This window comes from Thalassophryne amazonica, chromosome 5 (assembly GCF_902500255.1).
Source record: "Thalassophryne amazonica chromosome 5, fThaAma1.1, whole genome shotgun sequence".
In the NCBI taxonomy this organism is placed as follows: Eukaryota; Metazoa; Chordata; class Actinopteri; order Batrachoidiformes; family Batrachoididae; genus Thalassophryne; species Thalassophryne amazonica.
Window position 1 is genome coordinate 81,970,230 of NC_047107.1, and position 11,854 is coordinate 81,982,083.

At 42.7% G+C, this 11,854-nt stretch overlaps 1 protein-coding gene across 1 annotated transcript in view; it reads left to right on the forward strand.

Annotated features, from left to right (window-relative positions):
* Window positions 1-213: 213 nt before the first annotated feature.
* The window catches only part of kcnip3b (Kv channel interacting protein 3b, calsenilin), a 155,547-nt gene continuing 143,906 nt past the window's right edge, over window positions 214-11,854 (forward strand). The window contains exon 1 of the mRNA XM_034170680.1: window positions 214-320. Coding sequence (XP_034026571.1) covers window positions 312-320 — 9 coding nt within the window. The 5' untranslated portion in view covers window positions 214-311. The remainder of the gene's footprint in view (window positions 321-11,854) is intronic.

Here is an 11,854-nt window from a genome sequence, read left to right on the forward strand (position 1 = left end):
GTTTAGATTCTGGCCCCTCTCCTGACAGTGCTCATATTATTTGTCTTTGTCTGGTTATGATGTCCAGCAACTTCTTTTTCTCTCTCTCTCACACACACACACACACACAAACCACAAAAAAACAACTAAAGTCGGTATATTGTCCACCTTTCTCACTTTGACTTCATGGATATCTAGCCCCCCCGCAATTCTCTCTCTCTCTCTCTCTCTCTGCGCACGTGTGCGTGCACACTCCTTCGAGCGGCGGAGCGGCAGTTGGAGGTTGAGTGTCCGCGGAGGGAGGACGCACAGTGTCATCGTCACCGCGAAACATGCAGCCGGTAAGAGACCTCATCATTTTATCGCCGTGCACGTGCACGAACGCGACAGGTTAAAGCGCCTCGAAGTTAAAACGCTTACGAGCTCGGTTCGGCTCACGTGACTTTAACTAGGAGATTGTGTGGGATTCGTGCGCTGATGAACTGATCAGCTGCGCGTGTGCTCGCACTTGTGCACAAAAACCGACTTTCAAAGTGAAGTTACGTAATCGCAGCTGCTCCTCCGGAGGGGGGGGGTTCTCTGTCCATGTGTCTCCCATCGTCATTTCTGCTCCCTGATTTTCTTTTAATGGTTGTTTTTAATCACGCGTGGTTTTGACGTAAGTATACGGAGAGCTTCATGTACGCGCGAGAAGAAAGTGTGTGTGTGTGTGTGTGTGTGTGTGTGTGTGTGTGTGTGTGTGTGTGTGTGTGTGTGTGTGTGTGTGTGTGTGTGTGTGTGTGATCCAGTCAAATGTGAGGACAGTACAAAGGTGCTCCACTCACAATGACCTGTTTCCAGCCCACTTTAAACCTGTCGACCTTCCCGAGGAGGCAGCAGCTCCTCACAGGACCCTGTTGGAGAGCATTAGAGGGATCAAAGGTGTGACTGCACGTGAGAGGACAAACAGGAGTGGCTGCCTCACACACACCTGCACCCTGGCTGGATGTTGGAGTAAACACGAGCTGTTACAGCTCATCACCAGTCAGTCAGTCAGTCAATGGTTGGTCAGCCAAAGGCTAGAGAGAGCAGAGGTACACTGGATTATTTGTCCATGTACGACTTCTTCTGTCAGTATGATGGTTTTTGTCATTTTGTAGGATTCAGAGTTGGTGGAAAAAGTTTAACATATTAAGCCCATCTTGGCACATTACAAACTGCTGCTGAAAAGCACCGTCCCCCCTGAACGTGTGATATTTGCATCATTTTGGTTTAGTTTGGCTGAAGAATGACTCTGTACTTTGTGTCAGTCACAGTACATTGTGGAAATATTTTCAGTCAGGTAAAGGAATTTGCAGGGGTACTGTCTGTGTGTAGTTTTATAAAGACTTACAGTCTGATGGAGTCATTCTGATCAGTGAATCCACAGGTATCATTTACATAGTTATAAATAAATTATTAGATACACACTTGGCTGTTTTAATATACGCACAAAGCAGCTCCTGTATTTTCACCTATTATTTTATTTCAACAGCAGACCCCCGTTAACTTATTTTTGCTGCTCAAATTGCAGCAGAAGAGAGTTGATCTTAATAAAGAGAGCAGCAAAATCACATCATGTCGTCATGCACTTTTTACTTCTGCTTCAGACCAGACTCCACATCAGCAGCTGGTGCTTTGTGCATATTACAGAACAACTCCTTGTTCTGTTTGTTTCTTTCCTTTGAAATAATTAAAAAATAAATTATTTCCAAATATCTTTAGTGGCTTCCCTCATTCCTTTACCAGAAAATTCCCATAGTTTTCAGGTATTTACCAAAAAGTCATCACATTATGTCGCCAGTTCTGTGTTACTACACAAGTGCTGAGCCTGTGTGGAATGTTCCACCTGCAGAGAAGAATCTGATCAAGCATTTAATCATTCTGATTATTTATGGATTATTAGGGTCCATGTAAATGGACTTCCAATCTGTTCTGTGTCAGATCCTGTCAGATCTCAGAAGCTAAATAGAGTGGGTCTTGGTTAGTACTTAGATGGGAGACCTCTTCGGAAGACCGGGGGCTGTGTGCATTTCATCAGGTAAAACTGAAGCTGCTTCAGGAAAGGCATCCAGTATAAATCATGTGCCAAATCCCAATGCAGATCTGTCCTGGATCCACTGTGGTGACCATGGGCGCAATTTGGTGGGGGATGGGGGAGATCCCCCCCCCACCTTTTCAACCAGGGGGGACAGAATATGGTATGCCCCCCCCCCACCTTCTGACATATATGTGTGTACTTGAAACATGCTATGTCAGTCTTATGTGCAAACCATGTCAGAATAGTATCTTTGTTTCTGCAAGTTTGTATTTTTAGCAGCATTGACTTGTTTACAACACCTGTTTCTTGTTTGTCACATTTGGAATTTTCTGGGACTGCATTTGCCAAGATCTGAAACCAAAAATAGTTGCCTCTAGGGACTAGTGTCTACACATAAGTATCAATGGACCATATGCTAATTTACTAAATTCTGAAAGTTAGAAAAGGAAATCAGAAAATCTATCTGGGACCTCAGAAAGCCCATCTGCAATTATTGCTTGATCTCCAAAATCAGTCTATGCAAGCGAAATTATGTTCAGTATGAGTGTTGTCATTAGTGGCACTTCAAAAATTAAATTCATGATAAGTAATTTATCCTAAACTTATGATTTGTTGTTTTTTCAAACTTATGCAAAAACAAATCTTAAGAAAAAAAATACAGTATGCGATAGTTAATAATTATTAAGAGCCTGTTCTTTCATATTTATGAATACATTTTACCACATTGCAGTTGTTTTTTAATGAGAACTCAACCTATCATTCTTTTTGAGTTCTACACATGTGGTGATACCTTATTTACACCACGATGTTAATAAAATCAATGCTGGCTATTCTCAGAATAAAGTACTTATATCCACAGTTTCAAATTGTATAAGTCAAATGGTGTCCACTTTATGGTCTTCTCAAAACATTAAAATTACTGTTCTGGATGCACAGAATGCATCTGAGCTTATCTAGAAACTGTTGGCTTCTGGGGGCCTAAAGCACCTATGGGCTTTGGCCCTGCGGGCCTCGCACTTTGTCCCCCCAATTTCTAGTTCTAAATTGCATCCTTGGTGGTGACCCTGAACAGACGGAAGCAGCTAAAGTCAAACAACAATTAGGTTCTATGTAAACACGGCTAGTACGGGTGATGCTGTTACATTCGTGTTTTTTTCACAAATAAGTTGTATTGACTTTTTTGGAACACATATCATATTTCATCTCCTCCTTGAGTTTATCTTTTTCAGCAGAGTGACTTTCAGACTAAGTTTTTAAGATTTAAAGAGACAAACTGCAGCGCTCTTTCTTCCAGTCTGGAAAAGTGAGTTGTATCCTGACCTCAGCATAACCCATGACCAAGAGAGAACCTACAAATTCAATTTTAGAGAGTTGAAAAAGTTACAAAAGAGTGAATTTAGCAGAATGACTTTGAGACACAGGACTTCAAACAAAAAGCTTCCGTTTAACAGGTATGCAGTTTCACTTATTTCCCAAAATATTAACCATAACATAAAATTCAAGCATTGCAGAAAAATAAACTAGGAGGACACTGTAGTCCACTTTAATTTAAGACCTAAACCAAATTCCAATCAGTCATCCACTAGCAGTATGGGGTTTGAAGTGGTTCACATCATATCTGTCTGATCAATGTTTTCTGTAATGGTTGGTGACCTGTCTTCTTCGAGTGCTTTTCTTGCTTGTGGTGTTCCGCAAGGCTCAATCCTTGGCCCTACTTTCTTCTCCCTGTACATTTTGCCACTTGGATCAGTCATTGCAAACCACAATATGTTGTTCCACTGCTATGCAGACGACATTCAAATCTACCTCCCGTTAGAACAAACTGATGCAGTCACTGGGAGCAGGGTGGCCAACTGTATCACAGAAATAAAGCAGTGGTTGTCTTTGAATTTCTGAGTGTATTGTGTTTGGTGACTCACAGATAATGGACGTTGGGGGATTGTAAGTTAAACCCACTGTCAGAAATCTTGTGGTGATGTTTGACAGTGGTTTTATTTCAACAAACAAATTGATTCTGTGGTCAAATCTAGCTTTTATCAACTATGGCTTTTAGCGAAGGTGAAGCCTTTTTTAAATCGCGTAGATCTGGAAAAGCCATTCATGCTTTTATTAGTTCTCGGCTGAACCATGCAACGGGCTTTACATTGGAGTCTCCCAGTAGAGGTGGGCAATACCGGGAATTTGGTATTGATCCGGTACCAAGTAAATACAGGCCCAGTATCGCCAATATCGATACTGATACTTTTTCATATTTAAGCTTCATAATCCAAAGGATCCAAAGACCTAGGATAGAATTTCGCCAACATTGTACGTGACAACAAAATACTTTATCATCACAATCAACATTTTTGTTTAAAAAAATATCACTCAACACAACTTAAAACAAAATGTCCTAAGGTAGAGGGCTGACAAACCACAATACAAGGGTGCGCTGCTCCGTGTTGTGTGACACAGTGCAGCGCTGCTCTTACAGACAGAGAGTAGACTTTGATGAATCTGCATGCGCAGCAGTCAGTTCGTGCGGGAGAGAAAAAAAGCTTGAGTATCAATCTTTTTACACAAGGATCGTTCAATATCAATACCAGCGTTAGTATTGATATTATTGATATTAGGATTGATCCGCCCACCTCTATCTCCCAGTCTTCCCTTGGTGGACTTCAGCTGGTTCAAAATGCTGCAGCATGTCCATTAACTGACACATGCAGATGCGACCACATCACCTCAGTTCTCTATGCTCTATGCATTGGCTTCCAGTTCGGGTTAGAATTGATTTTAAAATTCTTAAGTTTGTTTTTAAACCTCAGAATGGTTTGGCTCCACCATACTTAGCTGAGCTGCTGACACATCGGGAACAAAACAAAGTTTTGAGATCTTCTAACCAGTGTGCACTAGAGGTTCCAAGGGCCACATACGAGGTCTGTTAGAAGAGTATCGGACCTTTTTATCTTTTCAAAAACCTGATGGATTTGAATCACGTGTGCTTGCATGAGCCAACCTTGAACCTTCGTGCGCATGCGTGAACTTTTCACGACTGTCGATTGCGTCATTTCCTGATAAGCATTTGGATGATTCAGACAGCTTTCGGTGACGATACTATGGGCATCACACAGATTAAGGAGCGGTACAACCGGTTTAAAGACGGCCGCACAACGGTGGAGAGCGAGCCACGCTCCGGTTGGCCATCAACATGCAGAAATGACCAAATCATTTCCAAAGTGAACGCTGTGGTGATGTGGGGCCGTTGTGTGACTATCCGAGAAATTGCGGAAGAGGTGGACATCAGCACTTTTTCGGTACATTCCACTGTGACAGAAGATTTGGCCATGAAAAGATTGGTGGTGAAATTCATGCTGCTGCTGACGGCGGTGCAAAAGCGCCTCCGTGTTGAAGTCTCACAGGACATGTTGTGACATGCCCACCTCTTCCACAATTTCTCGGATAGTCACACGACTGAAAAGTCACCGAAAGTTGTCTGAATCATCCAAATGGTTTCCACCTGGCTGTTGCCCAGTTTCTGGCAATATTTGATGCGGCGCTGCTCCAGTCGTTCCATCTTTTTCCTTGAAATGAAAATCCGCCAAGCGCACAGCACACGTCCCACACAAAGGCTGCTTACCAGGAAATGACGCAATCGACAGGAGTGAAAAAGTTCACGCATGCGCATGAAGGTTCAAGGTTGGCTCATGCAAGCACACGTGATTCAAATCCATCAGGTTTTTGAAAAAATAAAAAGGTCCGATACTTTTCTAACAGACCTCGTACTCCCACTGGGGAGACTGGGCTTTCTCTGTGGCCACACCCAGACTGTGGAACAAACTCCCCCCTGAGATCCACAGCACCACTGACCTGGGTCTTTTGAAATCCTAAGTATAAAACTTACTTTTTACAATAGCTTTTGCACAACCAGCAACGCTCTGACATTTTGTTTGGTTTTTATCTGTAAATATTTTGGATGTATATTTTTATTGATGTGTCTGTTTTAAATTTGCTTATTGTCTTAAGTTAATCTTTGTTTTTATTTTACTGTGAAGCACTTTGGTCACCCTCTGGGCTGTGGAAAGGGCTATATAAATAAACTTTGATTGATTGATGTCACTTAGCAAATAAACATTTCATTAATGGGTTATTTAAATGCATGAAAACAAGATTTTATGATGTCACTGTGAAATTACCATGAATTTAAATTATCAGCGCTAGCTCTCTGTCAGTTGAAAAGATAGCAACACCTGCTTGGTGGGTTGTTGTTTTTAAATAAGCAGAGAACAAAATGGTGTATAGATTAAAATTAATCTGTAGAATAAAGCATACAGTGTATCCAAAAAGTATTCACAGCGCTTCACTTTTCCACATTTTGTTATGTTACAGCCTTATTCCAAAATATAATAAATTAATTTACCCCCTCAAAACTCTACTCACAACACCCCATAATGACAACATAAAAGTTTTTTTTTTTCTTCAAAGTTATTTTAAAAAAACCCTAAGAAATCACATGTACATTAGTGTTCACTCCCTTTGCTCAGTACTTTGTTGAAGCACCTTTGGCAGCAATTACAGCCTCACGTATTCTTGAATATGATGCCACAAGCTTGGTGCACCTATCTTTGGGCAGTTTTGCCCATTCCTCTTTGCAGCACCTCTCAAGCTCCATCAGGTTGGATGGGGAGTGTCGGTGCACAGCCATTTTCAGATCTCTCCAGAAATGTTCAGTTGGATTCAGGTCTGGGCTCTGGCTGGGCCACTCAAGGACATTCACAGAGTTGTCCTGAAGCCACTGCTTTATATGGAGTTTTCAACGGATTTTCGGTAATTTGGGGGCGCTGAATCTGAATCTAGGCAGCACGGTGGCTTAGTAGTTAGCACTGTTGCTTCACAGGGAGAAGGTCATGGGTTCAATTCCCGCCTGTGGCCTTTCTGTGTGGAGTTTGCATGTTCTCCCCATGTTTGCGTGGGTTTCCTTTCGGGTGCTCCGGTTTCCTCCCACATTCAAAGACATGCAGGTTAGGTGGATTGGAATCTTTAAATTGTCCGTAGGTGTGTGAGTGGGTGTGAATGTGTTTGTTTTGTCTGTTTGTGGCCCTGTGACAGACTGGTGTTGTCCTGAGTGTACCTGAGTACCCCACCTCACGCTCTATGACTGCTGGGATAGGCTCCAGCCCCCCGCAACCCTTAATTGGACTAAGCGGTTGAAGATGAGTGTGTGTGTGTGTGTGTGTGTGAATCTCAATCTGGTGTTAGTTTTTGCCAATCACATCACATTTTTGAGATCAGAAAACATATTTCTCATATCAACCATTGAAGCAAAAGCTGCAGTCTTGCACACCTCTTCGGTCAGACGCGGTTTTTGATGCAGGGCGAAGCGGGCAGCTGCCTGGGGCGTGTTTTTTTCATGACACACAGGGGGGCGGCACAAACGCATAAGAAAAAAATAATCGTCTGCGCTGCAATGCATTGATCATATCACTGTGTGGGAATTAGCAAATTGGCACTCTCTCCCTCCAGATGTAGGCACCCCTTCTTGCTGAGCTGCACAGAACAGAACCAGTGTAAAGGCTTGGCGGTTGTCTCCAGCGTTGTCCCCTGGTACAGGCGCTCTGCTCCGCTTTGACTCCGGACAGAGCATCCTGCAGTGCACCTGTTCTCTGCTGTTCTGCTCAGCAGGACCTGCTATCCTGTGGCAAAGTCCACTTAGGACGTAGCACAGAACCTTCTGTGCCCAGAACAGGAGTTTGAAAGTGGACAGACAGAATGTAAGAACAGGCTCGAATTTCACCAGAGAGGAGAAACTGCCCACTCGTGGAAAAAAGTTTGTAGGAGACCCAGTCTGTTTGTGAGGAGGGTTTAGAAATTGAGCTGCGTTCACATTACTAGCTGAAGTGACTTGAATAATTAATTGTATTGTATTTTACAGTATATTCTGTTTAATATTTAAACAAGTGAGGTATGTTAGACCAGTTTACAGAACTAGAATAGCTGAATATAGCAGAGTGTGAATGTGCCAAATCAAATTATTGATGTGAGATTTGAGTTCCGTACTGTTTTATGAGCCGTCTGAACATCTCAAGTTTAATTTATGTGTTTTTCCTGTTACCTTCCTTACAAACAGGAAAAAACAAAAAAGATTCAGGAACAAATATCACAAGGACTCAGATATGGACGGACTGTAATAAGAAACTGTAACAATGAAACCAGGGCCAGAAGGAAAGTCAGCACTACAGAATCACTGGCATCTACAACAGGCGTCTGCCTTCATTTGTCAGAAATGTCACAGAGGACATAAATCTAAGATTGATCCACACAGTCAAAAAAGATGATGCTTTGGTGCTACACCATAGACAATATTACTGTTGTGAAAGTGTAGTGACACGGACCCACAACAGGGGGCGCAAATGAACGGTCAATAGATGAGCCAGAAATTAACAATTTAATGTTGTGAAGGTGCACAACGAATATACAAACAATCTCAGTATCTGATAACAGTCAATCCACAATGGTGACGTGTGGGCAGGCTCGAGGATAGAAGACGTCTGTCCCGAGAAGAGCCGGAACCACACGATTTCCGCCGCCACCGAACCTGGTGAATACTGGAGCCGCCAAGTCCCAATTCCCAGGTGATCACCGTCCCCGACTGTCGGATCTGGTACTGCTGGCGAAGAGCAAAGACAGTCAAGTGTGGGTGTGTGTACACCCCGTAACAACAACGGTGGGAATGCCACCTCCACCTCTAACACACACTCGTGCAGCGTCTGTGTAACCACTTATCTGACATAGAACGAAACAGTCGCGACCCACACCGGTCCTCTGGTTGACAGCTGCAACACAATAGCACTTGGAATCAATCAATATAGGCAGAGAATGTTACCTCCATAGAAGTACGATATCTCAGCAACGAGGTGGAGATGACGTCTGGTCTTTATGGAGTGAGATGATGTAGAGTAGATGGGTGACAGCTGTCAAGAGATAATGAGTGACAGCTGTCACCCCCGGCTGTGTCCGTGGCGGCAGCGCCCTCTCATGCCTGAAGCCCGCACTTCAGGCAGTGCGCCCTCTGGTGGTGGGCCAGCAGTACCTCCTCTTCTGGCGGCCCACACAACAATTACTGACGGTTGACAACAGATATACATAAATAAATAAGAAAATGATGAGACCACTTTTCACCTTTAAAAATACAGAACTGTTTTAGGTGGTTTTACAAACATCAAGCTAAGTATCAGCTGAATGTTGAGACAAATATGCATCTCCCTAAAAGACAGATTAATATAGCATCTAGTGACAGACATTTACCATATAAGGGCATGTTTATTCAAATTTGCAATTCGTGGATGTTTTGTATAAGAGTTATATTGTAGCCTGCAGTCTTTTGATGTCAACTGTAATTTCAGGGGCTGTTTGTGCAAAATTTTGACAGTTTTTCTTTTTTTTTTTCACTCGGAGGGGGTCTCGCCCAGGGAGTAATTCAGTGTAGAACCGCCAGTGTCTTTGGTACCATAATATTACGGATCTTGTTCACATTTTGCGAACCTGGTTTAAAAACTATGCTTTTGAAGCTGCTTTTGTATGTGATTAGTGGCATCAAACTCATGAATGAATGAGTAACTTTTACAAAATCCATCAATATGGAACAGATGGCAAAAAATGTGATGTGATAGAGGAAATCTGAACTCTGATTTGGATTCAGCACCCCAAAATGACCCTAAATCAGTTCTCAAAGTCCATGCAAGAATTTATTTATTTTGGCCAGTGTAATAATAATCATCATCAGTTTATCATTTTTAGATAGATCCTTAGTTGATCCTTAGTTGGAGTAAGTGGGTATAGAAAATGAATGAATGAAGGAATGAAATATTAATTTTTACCTTCACCAACCACCAGAGGAAGGCAGACATTTCTTTTTCAGCATCAGGTATTTGTGGCATCATAACACAAGAGCATTAAGAAATAAAATAAACTTGCTTCCCCCCACCCCCATGAAATTGTTAAAAAGAAAAATTCTGAGTCTGATCAGAAGACTGCAAACTATTGCCCGTAACCATGGAACTTCTCAGCACAAGATTGTTTCACCTTCAGACAGATGATTGTGTGACCTGTCTTCTGTCAGCTGGTGGACGTGCAGCAACGTCTGAGTTCAGGTCTAAAGAATGTTGAAGTGTTGCTGTGACAGTGACTATGTTTACATGCAGCCCATAACCCGTTCATAACCCTTTCATAACTGGAATATCAGCAATAACCCGGTTGCGCACGGCCATGTAAACACCTGCAAATACCGGAATATGCTCATATTCCGGTTTTTAAAAACCCGAATATGACCCCTGGGTTACTCCTGTTCTAACCCGAATATCAGGTCATATAAACGCGCATCGGAATATCCCCATAGAAAGGAACATTATTTTGTGTTCTGCGCATGTCCTATCCGCAAGGAATCTTGGGCTTTTGAGTATAGCAACTACTTGTATGCGGTGCACAACCCACCGGACACCACAGAAGCAGAGGTAAACAAGCATGGGGAAATCCAGATGCGGCAGCACAGCACCACACTTTTGGAGCGAGGAGGAAACCGAGTACTTCATTAGTATTGTGAAAGACATGAATATAATGTCTTTTATTGACGGTAGAAAGTATCGAGATAGCGACATTTACAAGAAGGTGGCCGAAAAGTTACGCGAAGCAGGATTTGCACGAACGCCAGACCAAATCAAGCACCGGTGGAAGACGTGCGTCGCTGTTTAGATGGGGATATTCCAAATGATACCAATGACCATGTATACAGGAGTAACTCTGTCTGCTTAAGCATGTAAACGGGTTATTCCTAATGATTCAGAAACCAGAATATTGACCTTATCCCGAATATTAACGGCATGTAAACGTAGCCAGTGATGACCAAGCACTGCAAAATGTAGTGGGGCAGTGATGGCAGGAGTCAAATGCAAATGTCAACTATGATTTAAACAATAATTCCAAACCAGATCTGCTTTGGCAACACTGAGCGAAAATGGGAGAAACCAACGAAAAGAAAGAAAGATGACAAAGACGTTTTTTTCCTTTAAGCGGTGGGTGTGATGGAGGAGCTTTCTAAGGAGCAGAACCCCCACGTCAGTCAGAGCAGTCAGTCAACCTGCACAGATCAGTGACACTGCAGCAGACAGGCGGCTGGCGCACACACACACACACACCTGATAGACTGCCTCACAACAAAAAGGTCCTCTGTTTGATTAGTCCAGTACCCAGTAACTTTCTGTGCAGTGTGTGCTCTCACCATGTGAGCGTGTTTTATTGTGACCGTCAAAACAGGAATATTAGGTTTGTGCTCCTTTAGCTGCCCTTAAGCATGGCAGTGTGCTGACTGTGTGTGGCTGCCTGAGTGCTTGGTTTGTGTTGAACTGGAATTATGTTAAATGCCTAACACTAACTTTGTTCTGTGTGTGTGTGTGTGTGTGTGTGTGTGTGTGTGTGTGTGTGTGCGTGCGCGTGAAGTCTACCTGTTCTCTATGTGGACTAATTGTTGGATTTAGGTTCATTAAATAATTGAACAGGTCCGGTAACAGTACCCTTGACTCTGGGAACAGGGATGGGTGTCTCACACACATTCACTCACACACACACACACACACACACACACACCACACACACACACACAAACACACGTGTGATCCATTCATATCTTCAACACTGCAGAGCTTTTTGCAAGAAAAAAATTTTTCTTTAAAAATTGTAATTTTGCTTTGCCAAAAGATTGGGCTTTAAAAGTGGATGTTATATATTCTGCTGACTTAGCTTTGAAGTGGTTTCTGGTTCAAATAGAAAGTGTTGCTTTTGTGTATT